The sequence below is a fragment of the Aythya marila genome, assembly GCF_965140915.1.
Source record: "Aythya marila genome assembly, chromosome: 21".
Classification (NCBI taxonomy): domain Eukaryota; kingdom Metazoa; phylum Chordata; class Aves; order Anseriformes; family Anatidae; genus Aythya; species Aythya marila.
Genome location: NC_139062.1, coordinates 6753656 through 6768085, shown reverse-complemented (window position 1 = coordinate 6768085; position 14430 = coordinate 6753656). Strand labels below are relative to the sequence as shown.

General features: G+C 43.6%; 1 protein-coding gene across 3 annotated transcripts in view; it reads right to left on the bottom strand.

Moving 5' to 3' along the window:
• Positions 1 to 3567: 3567 nt before the first annotated feature.
• Positions 3568 to 14430, bottom strand: part of CAPZB (capping actin protein of muscle Z-line subunit beta) — a gene marked incomplete at its 5' end in the record, with an annotated part of 62859 nt that continues 51996 nt past the window's right edge. For 2 of the 3 annotated variants that reach the window (XM_082777048.1, XM_082777047.1), the window contains 4 exons: positions 3568 to 3813; positions 5705 to 5817; positions 7112 to 7188; positions 8792 to 8857. In XM_082777048.1, coding sequence (XP_082633174.1) covers positions 5715 to 5817; positions 7112 to 7188; positions 8792 to 8857 — 246 coding nt within the window. In that variant the 3' untranslated portion in view covers positions 3568 to 3813; positions 5705 to 5714. The remainder of the gene's footprint in view (positions 3814 to 5704; positions 5818 to 7111; positions 7189 to 8791; positions 8858 to 14430) is intronic. The other variant, XM_082777049.1, reaches the window with a different exon arrangement.

The window sequence follows — 14430 nt, the reverse complement described above, 5'->3', positions numbered from 1 at the left end:
GTCCTTCCTCCTGACAAGGCAAGATGAGAAGAGAGGCTGCAGTTACCTGGAGCCTTCACAGGGAGGTGGGGAGGAGGTGAAGCATCGTGGACCTGGGAGCTCTCGCTGGCTGCGTGCTTGGATGTGCAAAGCCGTGCTGTGGGAGCAAGGTGGTGGCTGCAGGAAACCCAGCAACACTGCAAGGTGCTGCCTTTCCACTTGCCCCAGTTCCACAGCCACCAGGTGGCTGTCTCAGCCCATGCACAGGCCAGGCACTCCAGCGTTACTGCAGGGCCTTTAAAGGAAAACTGGCACAGCTTTTCCTCCTAGAAATTAGCTGGTTTTTATTTCCCTTTCTTACAGCTCCAGTTTTCCTAATATCCAGCACTTCCCAGCTGCCTACCCGTGCAGCAACCCTGCTTTCTGCCTTTTTTTCGCTAGCGCTTATCATTACCTTGCCTCAGCAAGCCCCATGATGCTCATCCTTCCTTGTCCTCCCCGAGGAAGTCGCGCTCCTGCACCCACCACGCGCTCTTCCTGCTCCCTCTGCACGCCCCTGAGCTGGCCAAGCCACAGCTCCCAGTCTGCACAGTTCAGCCTGGATCCTACGCGAAATGGGAACTGAAACTAGCAAAAGCCTTGCAGACTGCAACAGCATGTTGGTTAAAAAACAAAATGGCTTGTGTTTGGGGCTTACCCATTTGTTCTCCGAAAGCAAAATGTTTTTCAGACTGCTTGACCTTTCTGGGCAGAGCAGGTGAGTTTTCTCACTCCCTTCATTCGCAGTTTTCCCTTCTGGGCTCGCAGGAGCTGGGGCTGTTTGCCTCTTCCTAGTTCTCCATCCAGCAGCGTTTGCTCTGCCTTCTTTCTCTAGGAATTGCAAGGGAACAATTTGGGTTTGGCCAAGGCAACTTAAGGCAAACCATGAAGATGCACAGCTGTGTTAGATTTCAATACCCATTCATTACAGCTGAAGACCCTGAGGCTTGGTTTTGGTAAAGGAAGATTATTTTTTTTTCTTTTTTATATGCAGCTCACTTTTGCTAGCTCATGCCCTGAAGCTGGGAGACGGCACAGTTGTTTTCTTAGGAGGTGAATTTACCATGTTGACAAGGTATGGGCTTGGGTTTGGCACACGTTCATTGTAGAAACGAAGGGCTGTGTCTGCTGGTCCCTTGCTGGGTAACAGCCACGTGCTGGTTAGCAAAGTTTGTCTTAAAGCCAGAAAAAAATGCTGCGTAAGGAGGTTAAAATAATATATATAAAAATTTAATTTGTTCCCAGAGTGCATCCAGAGCACAGGTAAATGTGGCATTGATTTACTGTTTTGGGGATGAGGGGAGCAGGCAAACACAGCTCTGCATTTGGCAGCCTGAGTTTCTGTGCTGGCAACCATCCAGGTGGTGGTGTATGGAGAGTCACAGTGCAGAGACCTGAAAGGCTCTGGCTGAGGTTATCCCTCGGAGACTATAATGCAGCCGTGTTCTCAAAAGACCCCCCCACTTAAACATTTTGTGAAGAGGTGACTGTTAAAAAAAGCCTTGAACACAAAACAACCTGTCCTAAAGTGGGTATGTAATGCGGTAGCAGGCTTGGGATTGCAGAAGCCAAAGCTGAAGCTGGAGGTACCCAAGCTGTAAGGTTATGGTGCTGTGAGAACAGGGAGAGGAATAAACTACTGATGGCACACTTGCGCCTCCCTGCAGCTCGAACTGGTGTGTGAAAAGGGCACAGCGGCCATCAGGCTGTTTGTACCTGCACAAACCTCTATGCTTAATTCATCCGGGATCAGACCCTGCTTCATTTACGGCTTGTGTGCAGAGATGGCTCTGGAGAAGGAAAACAAACTCCCCCAAAGCAGCACACACATGTGCCTGCTGCAACTGGAAACAGCAGAGAACTGCACGTTTCCCCCACCCTGGGTTAGGATGCTATTTTTCAAGCTTCAAGAGTTCCCACAGGCTTATCTCCAACTTCAAAAAAAAACCCTTCTCCGTACAGCAGAACCAAGAGGCAACAGCAGCAGGACCTCAACATGTGCTCCTCGGGGCTCCTGGCTTTGAGGCAAGCATCTGCGTGCTCCTTCCCTCGAGTCTGGCTCCCAGATGAGCCGTAGCAGAGGCCCCAGGGAAATGATAAAGCACAGGTCCATAATTACCTGCAGATGTCTGGATGCTAAAATAGGTCATATTAGGAAAGGAAAATTAGAGCAAGTTAATCAATATTAATGCCAACGGGCTCAACTTGTGTTCACAGGGGTTCAGCCAGAGGCTCCTTCCCGAGGTTGCGTACAGGTGCTCGCGTTCCCCACTCACCAGCACCGTGATCAAAGCACACAGCCGAGCAGGCAGCAAACCTGACACCATGCACGATGCCTGCCTCCAACCACAGGTTTTAGCAGAAGGGGTGTGGGCACGAGGTTCACGAATTACATAGAGACTATGCACAGAGGTAGCTTTTTGGGAACATCAGCAGGTAGAACCTTTCACCTAAAATTGCCAAGCACTGCTGAAACTTGCCCCTCTGCCCACAGAAGTGCAAACAGGCACCCTCCCAAATTTTTCCACCACACACAAAGCCTCCCTAATCCTTCCCTAAATACATCTGTTCCATGTTTGCTGGATGCCTGCAGCGCCAGTCCCAGCACGCAATGGGATCCCAACTTCCACCCCAATCCCAGCACTGAGAAAGTTATGGCAAAAGTAACAGCTGCCCACCGCTGCCTGTGCAAAGAGCAAATCCTGTGGTACAGCAAATCCTGCTTAGAACAAGCAAGTTTCAGCTGATCTGTATGCGGGGGGGGAGCTTTATTTTCTTTCTATGGCTATACACTGCAGCAGCTGTTTGGATAACTGAGGAGTTCATCGCACGCCTTTGTTCTCCAGTACACGCCTACCTCCAGACAGCATGATTGCTTCCAGTTGTTACAAAGGAAAGAGTTCACAGCATTTCAGTTAGAGAACCCCACGTAATGCAGCAGGAGGGAAAGAGAAATAAGGAGGACACCAACTGCACACACTGCTTCCTGGGATTTTTTTTTTTTTAATTTTATTTTTATAATTATTTTTTATTTTTTAGTATGGAGGCTCAAGTATCAGATGTAGATTCAATTTAAGCTTTACAAAAAAAAATCAAAACAAAAACTCCTTTTGCATTCCATAAAAATTGACAGAAAAGCGCCTTGGAACCAGGCTATAGAAGAGCAGAACTCTCAGCAGGTCTCCTAATCAATGTCTCCTTGCAAATCTGGTTTAGTCAGTATAGTACAACACCAAGGAACACCCTCTCTTACCTCCCTCCCACCAGCCATGCCCTGTGCCCAGCCCCCAAACATACGTGGAATAGATTTTTTTTCCAGTTCTTCCTCTTTCACACACCACAGTATTTAATAAATTTTTGTTTTACATTTTTTACACCAATGTAACAAAAGGCAGGAGGGGTGGGGAGGAAAAGACAAACAATGATCCGTGTGTATGCATATAAATGGGGGAGGGTGGAAGAGAGAAAAAAATACATGGACTTCTACAGAAACATAGCCTAAGGTCTCAATAGTAAAATGGGGTGCAAAGTAGGCCTCAGAGACTGAAAAAGTTTGTACAGCTTTATTCATGGGGAGAAGATGGCGTTGCATGAATAGTATTGAATGCAAACTGTGACGTGACGTAACAGAAAAGGTCAGGGGAATGAGTTTTCTAAGAAAGGAATCTAACGAGTGCATGGCATGTCTTGTTAGCATGAAGAGTATTTTAACTTTGCTGCTTTCTCTTTAAAGCCTCCACCAGGTCGTTTTTAAGAGCTTCTTGTTTTGATTTGTCTGCAAAAGTCTGCACAGACCTGTGGGGAAGAAGTAAAAACACAAGTCAGAGGCAACGCATTCAAAAGGAGGTGTTTTTAACAGTTCTTCTGGCATGAGAGACAATAGCAGAAGCACCTCAACCCAGGCTCAGAGGAAATAAAACAACTCGCCTGTTTTAATACAGAAAACAGAAGGCAAAGTGAACACTTCAGTGATTATATCAAAGCAAAGTTAAGTCTAGCAAGGACTGCACCAAAAGAGACGTTTCCCCAGAAGTTCCACTCAGCCTCCAGTTGCTGGAGGGAGATTCCTTTTTTTTTTTTTAATGTTACAGATTGGAAAAATCCCAGTATACCATCAGCAAAAGATGTTAGCGCTCTCACTCTCAGAAGGACCACGCCAGGAAGGTAGAGAAGTCCAGCCTCTACCAACGAATGGGAAAAGGGCCCAGCTGTCAGAGCTCCTGCGCTTTTTTGCAGACTGATCACCCAGGGTAGAGCTGCCACATCAAAATGTCTCTCCGGCACATTCACCAGTGAGAAAATCACCCAGAGTTTCTTCTTGAATTTGCTTTTCCAATTTATACCTTACCTATAGTAATTAGCAAACCAAAGCAACCATAGGAGAACAGAGAAACCGTCAGCAAGATCACTGCAGGGCTTTCTTTCAGCTAAACGTTTGGTTATAGAGGAAAAAAAAAATAAGTCAAAGTCATCTCGGCTCACTGCCCTGTTGGATAGCTGGGGAAGAACCTTGCTTTCCAATGATACAGTAAAAGGCTTCCAATATAAAGAAAAAAACCTTTTAAATATGATCATTAATAGAATAGTAATACTAGACTTTTCAGGAGTTGCTAACACAGAAGTGGTTAGATGTAGTTTGGGAGGATTTCTCCCCACATAAGCCATATTTCACACCCTCTTCTGTACTCAAAGCTACCTCATTTTGCCTGGATGCTGTCTCCAGTAAACAAGGCTGCTCTTTGTGTCAGTTATTTTCCTAACATTTTTATAACAGTATTTCCATTCTCTTGTCTCTGGAGACTTCCGCTGCTTTAATAAAAATATATACATTTTATATTTGCATTTGTCACAGGCTAAAGAAGTGGTTCTCAGCCACTATCAACAAACAGTGCATATTCCCCTTCGTCAGCTTAATGTGTTTAAGACAACATCTGTAACTCATTATGAATTGGAGTGGAAGGTTAAACTGGCTCAGGGTTAGTCACTGCTGTGCGTCCTAGACATTCAGAGCTCCAGAGCAAATGAGAGCATATGAACAAATCCCTTCAGAGGCTGTGCAGAGCACAAGCAAGTGGAAGCTAGAAATGTTTCAGCAGAGCTCGAGTGGGCCTGGATTTTCAAGCTCCGAGAAAATTCAAGGTACACCAGGCAGTAGGTGATGTGGGGGAAGCTCACGTTTTCTCAGAACTCTCAGAAGTACCACAGCCATAGATTTTTCTTTTTTCTCCCAAAACTGAGAGTTTCAAGACTTCATGTCTTTTCACAAGGAGGAATTCAAGATTACAGAGAAGTTCTTCACTGAGGTGGTGTACTACAGCTGTAAAAAAAGTGATGGTGCACAAGGCACAGGGTCCTGGGGCTTATGGATAGAGCAAATCCAAGCTAACACCACTTTGGGTAAATGACCATGTGCTCCTTTCTTGCTCCCAAGCTAGAGTGTGAAGTGGTAAGTCCTGACACATTTCAGAGCGTGCTACTTCAAATGGAGTAAAGTAACATGTCAAGTCAAATGACAACGTTTAGTTGGCTCTATTAAGAAGTAACCCTTGGGTGAAACATGGATCAGATGTCATTTATCAGTCTGCAGGAGTTAGGGGTTAGTTCTGGCCTCAGTTATCATGCAGAGGTCTCGGCTGGGTGAGTCCTGGTTTAGTGCTGGTTGTCACACCTCACAGGCAGGGGGTACCTGGATTGGTTTAGTTATCAGGCTGGATGTAGATCTGGCGCTGGGTCAACACTTGAGAAAGTTCCCTCTGCAACTGCTTATACTTTTGGTTGTCAGGAATAGCATCAATAGATCTACAGAGAGCAGTTTGGAAACGAGGGAAGTAAACAGGGAAAAGAACAGTCAGAAGAACTATGTAACACAGAGCTGGTATTTTGGAAACCACTGGAAGCACACTTAGGAAGAATAAGTGTAAATACACAGTTAGAAGAAACAGGAAAAAGGCTAGAGGAAAAGCCAAGGCCAGATGCTGTATGTGTTACCGGTTCTGAGCAGGTCGTCTCCCCGATGCGCAAAATAACATAACTCAAACTGAGCAATGGGGAGACATAGGAAATAGATTCAATTACCAAAACTTAAGGCAATGTTCACAAGGCAAAAAGACTGCATTACATATTTCCTTTTAATGTTATTAAATGCTTCCTGTCAAAACCCCTGCACACCACAAATGAAAAGAGACCTGTTATGAAAGCTCGGATTTGGAAAAAAAAAAAGAGAGCAGCTGCTTTGTCAAGACGCTGTCGACTCCGTCTGCCCATGCTGTTAAGAAGGCAGCACAGATACATGTATTTAATTAGCACCATTATTCTATCATCTGAAGGAAAGGTTATTGACTTTTTTTTTTTCATATTTCCTTACAAGACAGAACAGCAGCATGCATAAGTGCTCCACTTGCTTATTCTACATTGTCCCACTGTGCAGGGGAGCTCTATCTGCAGTTTAAAATAAAATTATTTGGCATCGCAGTTCTGTGCTTTTCTCTACAAGCAGAACTACCAGCTTGGGATTTCTATACAAAATTCCTGACCAGACATGAGCAGGGGTGGGAAGTACAGTAGTTTCCCTACAAAAAGGCACAGAGGGCTCATTCACTTAATCTGTTCTAGCACACTATATCTTGACCAGCAGCGCTTGAGAGAAAGACAGAATTTAAAACAAATCCTAAGCACCACAAGCCATTAATGTCACGACTTAATTCTGGGACCAAGTGGCTGTTTTTAAAAATATTAGAAAGAAGTCAGAATTTAAGTACAACTTTCAGAACTGTGAAAAATAAAACTCCTAATTAAAAAGAATTCTGAAGTACAAATGTTGCTAATTGGGCTATTTTCTGCCTGGTGAGGGAACAAAGGATTTAAACATCACTTCAAATTCCTGTAGTTACAAGGTCCCTAAACACCACACAACAAATAATGTTTCCACAGCACAGTGAGGTGAATAACTAGGGACATGAAAAGATTTTGTGAAGGCAAGGGGAGTTCCAGCGAGAAAGCAGACCACTGCTAAGCTGGGGACAGTGCTGCAGGCACTACAGGGGAATGGCAGGGAGGCAAAGGGGTTCCAATGGTCAGCTAGAGAGCTCCTTACCTCAGCCCATTAACAATGTCCTTTGTTTTTCCAAAATAAATCTCATTCAGTGTACTTCTGATTTTGTTCTCCATGTCCTAGAAAAAAAGAAACAAGTCTTTAGTCATTGCAGCTGTTTTCAGGACAGTTGCATTTACTCTTTTTTATATCTTAAGTATTCATCCTGACATACAAGACTTGCTACAGCACAATTCATGCTGTAAACGAATTAATCCTCACAGCAGATAGTATGACCCTGTCTCTCTGGTCTTTGTGATAAAAAGACATAGCTCTATTCCTGTCCTCTCCTAATATTACTCTAGGCTACACACACGGGATGTATGTTCTGGACCACAAGAGGGCAGTTTCTGTCCACCTATCAACTTTTCTGCATTGATCTGCAGAAAAGGCAAGTGTGTTCCACCTCAGCTTTCCTCAATAATTTCCTGGCACTGAATAGGCTACAAGTGGCAAGTCAGTCACTTAGCACAGCTGACAGAGCAACAGTTTTGTACTTATAGTTTCTCTGAATTTTTAAGCTGGTAACCAGTTCATTAAAACTGTTTTTCGAAACAGTTTAGAGAAAGGACTTCCAAATAAACAGCTTCTTTCTTTTCTTAGGTCGCTTTTACTCAGGCCAAAAACTTAGAAAAAAGGATCAAAAAAAAAAAAAGTATCTGCCTTTCTTTCATTTCCCAGTACCTTTAAAAATGTATTATTGTCTAATTCAGTTCAGAATTTCCTCCTCTCTTAGCAAAGTGGCTCTGAGAATCAAAGAAATCCAAACATCTTCATAGGTGACAGTGTAATGACAGCAAACTAGTGCTACACCAAAACCTTTCTAACACAATCCCATCTTTAAGACTCACTGTGCTGAGCATACAGGACCAACAGGTTCCGTAAAATTGAGCACTAACAAAAGTAATTCCAGTGGATTTAATGAGCACTTGATACACACTGAACATCTAAGTTAAAGGGACAGTTCTGAAAAATACAACCAGACTTCAAATAATTCTGCCCCAAAATGACTGTAAAAATGAACAAGAGGATTTGGTAGGCAGTTCTCAAGAAAGGACCATTTGTTTCACAAGAAGATCACAGAATTACAGAATTGCAGGGGTTGGAAGGGACCTCAAAGAGACCCTCGGGTCCAAGCCCCCTGCCAAAGCAGGTTCCCTAGAGCAGGCTGCCCAGGTAGGCATCTGAATATCTCCAGAGAAGGAGACCCCACAGCCTCCCTGGGCAGCCTGTCCCAGTGCTCCGTCACCCTCACCGTGAAGAAGTTCTTTCACATGTTGGTGCAGAACTTCCTGGGCTCCATTTTGTGGCTGTTGCCCCTTGTCCTGTCCTCACAAACCACTGAAAATAGGTTGGTCAAATCCCTCTGTCTCTCACACTTAAGATACTTGTAAAAATTAATCAGATCCCCTCCCAGTCTTCTCTTCTCAAATTACTTCTCAATTACTGCTGTATTGAGCAGTGCAGAGTAGCTTTTCTGTATCTACAAACTGCTGGAAGACAATGCTAAGAGGAATGCTGAGCCATTAAACACTGAGCAACATTCACACCATTAGACTTGGTACAATATAAATAATTTGTCAAGACAAAAGTGAGCACACAGCAGAGTTCTTTGGCATAGGACCAAATATGCAGGTGAAAACCTGCAGCAGGCTCAAGCTGTGATAGCTTCACAACACTTACCTCTACCAAGCGTCCAATATTGGCTATGTGTGGAGAGGAGTCGCTCACAGTCTCATCTTTCTCCATCTAGAAAGAAAAGAGACAGATCCACTGGTCCGCTCTCGTTCATCTACTGACAGCAGATGCACAACAGCTTTACTTGTCAAGAGAAGGAATAAAAGACATGAGCCTCAAAATCCCGGAGTAACTGTTCTTTCAGTGTGCAAACAGGCTGGTAACATGCTGAGAAATTCCTAGAACTAGACAAAGCCTCACATGTTGGTAACAGGAACACAGCGTAATGAAAGCCATGAATCAAAGTAAAATCCTGTTGTAGCCCCCCGATGTAGACAGGCACTACAAAATTGTCATTCCCTACCTACTAAGGGACTGCGGGAGATCTATGGCAGTGAACGTGTAACAGGGCTAGCAGCACAGCATGTGGATACGAAAACAATGTTGTTGATGAGATGCACACGAGGATGGTGCTGTCAGTGTTAATGGCTGTGAGCTATCCCTGCAAAATCAGCTGTTTCTTTTCATCTTCATCTCAAATACTATCTCCAACCACACATGGGGCACATTCTCCATTTTCAGGATCTCCTGGCAAAAGACACCCTAAGCATTATTTGCACTCCAGTAGAGAAGGAAAGAACAGTCAAATGAAAAAAAAAAAATCACAACCACCTGAAAGACTGCTGATAATTTAACTTAATGCAAGTATATGAGAAATTTTACAGTCTTTTTTTTCCCCTTTTAGACCAAAAAGAGGAGTAGCTTATCACACATTTGTCTGCTGGGAGAAGGAAGTACTGAGTGTTAAGCATGGGGTGGGGGTGTAAAGCAGACTGCATTATGTAGAAGCAATTCAGAATTGGATCAAATTTAAATATACCATGATACCACACCCTTAGTACTGCCTCGACAGCAGACTGGTACCAAACTACGCAAGAGTTTTCATCACTAAGATCAAAAATTGGAAGCTGGCACTGCAGAGTGCCATACTTTCCATATTTCATCTGCCTTTTACCCAACATAATGTTCATCTAGAGGCCATGGCTGTCTGTCCACGATCTATAAATTTCTGATGCTAGGAAAGAGACCGTCTTTCCAAGTTCTTGAGATGAAAATTCTGGCTAAACACAGACAAGCTGTTGAGCAATGAACGTCAGTCCCAGGAACATCAACCAGCACAAGATGTGCTGAGATGGCACGAAAACAAAACTGGGAGAAGAATGTAGTGGGAAGAACAGTCTTCAAAGGGTTTTACTAATCCCTCTGAATTCTCTTATCCATCTGTTCGTATCCCTCCCTCAGGGTACAGTTTAAGTATCTGGACCAGCTACAGGTTTCTTCTAATAAGCCAAGTCTCTAACAGGCTTGGGGAAGCATGTAATTTAGCTGGAACCCCAAAGGCAAAAGATAACCTAGAAGAGGGAGAGAAAAAGAGTAAGATTATTTTTTTTCCTTTAGGAATAGTCAGATTGTTTACACGTAACGGAGACATGCTGCCGGGAGAATGGATCCAGTCGCAGTAGAGGGAGGACAGAAATCTGAACTACGTGCACATACACACAGGTTATGGTGAGTTTGGGAACTATCAGCAAATTGACCGAATGGAGGGCAGCAGGGGAGCTGGCAGGGGGTCATTTACTTCCACAAGCTCCCCACTGCATCTCCTCCACACCTGGCCATGCTAAGTTCATTGGTAAGAAACAGAATCTGAAAATAGAATTATTTTTGCAAAAAGTGTATTATTACATCTCCATAAAATCTGCTGCCAGAATGGAAACATTTTTATACGCTATAGAAGCCCAGATGTTATGAGACACTGTTTTAATGGAGTTCAGAGTCAGTAAGCAGCCATGTTATACAAACAGCAGAGTTGTTGGGATTTTTAAAGGTTCCTTCCGTTGGCCATTACTGTACGGTCCTAAGCAGAAAGCTTGTATCTGCTTAAATAAAGGGGTTAAATTGCTTGGAGGGGAAATTCCATTCTCTAAGTTAACGTTAACAAGCAGCTCCTCTTCCCACTGTCACTCCCCATCTGCTGTTGAGCTCAGCCAAAAACCCTAATGCTCCAGAATGAGCCAAGTCCAATCCACATGGCTCAGTCGCTCCTCTCCCATTCGAGAGAGACACTGCTTGGCTTCCTTGCCTCATTTCCCCAGCCATCTGCTACAAGTCTGACTCAGAGGGAAACTCACTCTTCGGGGTACGTTAAGCTCTCGGTGGCTGGCTGGTCACTTTGGATGTTCCCCACACAGAACAGAGCAGCTGTTTGGGCTTTCTGTAAACGTTGCTTGGAGGAAGAGTTAATAAGAGAAATGTACGTTGGATAAACACTTTGGTTCATCGTGGCAGTGTCTAAAAATACTAGAAAGATAAGAAGCAAATTCATCCACTGTGTCACTCTGAAAAACTGACGACAACAACCACAGCTGTTCTGGCCATAGAGCAATGTGAAAAATCTCCTTAATGAAACACAAACAGACCAATGTAAGCCAAAGGCTCCCAAGCCACAGGCAGTGGGCAGACTGAAGTATCCAGGTGGAAAATATGTGGAATTATTTGGATATCAGTTAAGCAAAAATTGGCCTTTTTCTCCAACACTTATTTCAAACTCTAACTAGCTAAATGAAGGTTGTGAGCTCTACATAGCTTGCGGTTTTATACAGATCAGCCAAGAACTAACCTCATCCTTTCATGGTCTTCAAGCGTATTTATTCTAATCAATGGAACCAAAGATATCCCCTACCTTTCACCAAACTGCACATTCAAAACCATGAGCAAAACCGGTGATACTACGTCAGCTCTCCATGCCACGAGTCCCCACTTGCTCACTTCTTCTACTCTCTTTCTAAAACCAGCTATTAAATAAACTGAAACTCTGTAAGATCCATATGCCACAGGAACCAGAAACATTTTCCTGGGTGATTACTGCTCAGTGTATCTCTGTTTTCCTCCACGCCCCAAATACTCCTTGGCAATTGAAGAGACGATGCCTCCATGGGACTGGAGGACAGCTGAGGGTGGGGATCAAGGATCATGACAGCTACAACCTGAAGATCCCTCTGGTGGAAACATGCTCCTCCAGCGCCCTGCTTACTGCTACAGCATCTGGAAGTCAGTGGGATAGGCCTTTACATGAAAGCTCAGCTTGATGAAAATATATGACTTGCCTAATTGCAGAGCACTAGCCTCAGAGGATTTACCTATTATGATAAACGGCAAAACGTCTCTTCTGGTGCTTTGTTGAGCAGTAATATATCACAGGGCACATCTTCCCAAACACAGGAAAAGCTCAGATTACAGCAGACCAGCCTTCATCCAAGCTCTGCAAAATGTTCCACCTTTGCTACGGAGTATTTCAAGCATGAAAATCAACACACATCTGTACTGCTTTAATCTGAAATCCCAGGCTTCATTTCCCCTACAACTTTACATCCTCTCCTTCCCACACCTTCAGATGTAAATAAACTATAGGTTTTGAGCCAACCTCTTCCTCAGCAAACTGGCACTTCCTCACAATGTTCATCCTGGCTTCGGAAACACACAGGGGTTCTTTGTACGCTATGAGATCTCAGAAAGGCACCTGTTAGTCTTGGTTTTTAAGGAGGGGGGGCTCTAGGAATCCGACCAGCAAAGTGCAGTTTTGACTATCTGCCAGGAAGCTGGAAGGCTGTATCTACTTTGCATAAAGTGAAACAGGACCATATGACTGCTCTTACTCTAAATAAAAATGCAGCCTAAGGAAACCACAAAGCTCAGCCAAAGCAGTACAGTGCCGTGGCAAATGAGTAATGCCAACATACACTACAAAGAGGACAGAACCTTAACGTCTGTCAGACAGAGAGAGAATCATCTGCCAGGCATCTGTCTTGAATCAGGAGGCGGGTGGGAGTTACCTGCAGCCACTGGAGAATGTGCAAGGTAACTGAAAAGCTGCTGGCGTTTCCCATTTCCCTGGAAGCATCGCTCCTTTTTGCAATCTGAAGGTAGAGCTCCTTTCCTCTCAGATGTACAGCCCTTCAATCTGCAGCCCTTCATTGACGCAGACAGCACAAAACACACTGATCACTCTTTCCCTATCCAAATTCCAGCCTCAGCCCTTGTATTTACTGAAGCCTGCCAGTATCGGATGTGCGCTGAGAGTTACTTCCTCCATCCTGGCCTGCGGTGCTTCAGCTCCGAGCTCTCTTGAAAAGCATCCAGGCTTGTCTCCAGAACACTGACTGCCTGGAAGAGCACCCTTGTTTAGACAACTGTAAAAATAGAACATCTCTATCTGATTTTTCTTGCCTTTTTGGGGAGGACCATAGCAAGAGGAGGGCACAAAATACAGCTTTAGCCTTCCAGTTGCATCAGAAATTTCTTCTCTAATGTCATTTGTAGTCAAAGTGGGATGGCTACAAACACAAATATAGACGCAGTGTGTAACACCAGCACATATTGCTAAAGATAACTACAAAGTCTTCACCAGGCAAAAAAAAAAAAAAGTGTTCTCCCATACAAAAGGACTCCTTCAATAAGGAACTAATGCGATGTCCAATGTGAAGATGTCACTGAGGCTGTAATTCTCCCTGTTTTCAAAGAAATTGTGCTATAGATCCCACATGCACAGAGCTGGCTAAGAATCTCTCATCCTCTCCATATAGAAGTTTGTACATACATATAAACCGATTATGAATGTACATAAATTAAGTAAAGAAATTTAAATCACAATATACATTTTTGAGTTGTGTGTGTACATATACACACATTTCTATATTTGATCAGGAAAGTATTTGAATTCCACATTTTAACCAAAAGCAAAAATCCAAAACTCTGTTCAGAACGTGACGTTTCATTTCAATTAGTCCACACTCCAAGTGTCATAAATACCTTTACATAACTGAATGGATAAAGGAAAAGCCTTAAGTTCTCATTTGAAAACCACTAAGTCAAGTAAATTTAAAGCTACACGAAGGAGATTTTCAACTTCCTAAAACAGGTCAGCTCCTCACTCAGTTTCTCACATCTCTTCTCTTTCCCTATTCTGCCTACTTACAAATGTAAAATGCTTGTACAGTTACTTTCCAATTATAAACAAAGACAAAGGGACAACAGTATAGATATCCCAGCTCCTACAGCAGCACTTGAACTGCATTGGGAAAACCACTGAGACACTATGACACTAAATAAACTAATGACACTATGACACTAAAGTAGACATAGGAGAGGGAAGTGACTTTAAGTAGTATCTACCCGGAACATACCATCCCATGGCCCCAAGCCAGGTGTAGGAACACTGAAATATATGGTGTCTTAGACAGGGGGAGAAAAAAAAAAAGACGTTATTCTTAGGAATTCAACATTTGGAATACCCTTATAGCAGGAGCCTTCTAAGAGGAGTTTGGGGATATTCTGGAAATGTAAAGACAAGTTTCTCCAAACTGTCTCGATAAAGGCAACAAAAATTAAAAACAAAAAAAAGAGGTATATTTGTGTCTGATGTGGGGCAACAATGTTTCAACAATAGGAAGTGACAGCAAAGAATGTCTTGGGCTCTTTTAGATTCAGTTCTGCCACAGTACTGTGCTGTGCTGCCCATTTACAGAACAAACAGGACTTGCACCAAGTGTAATCTGCAGACATTAGGAAGGGGAATTACTGAGCAA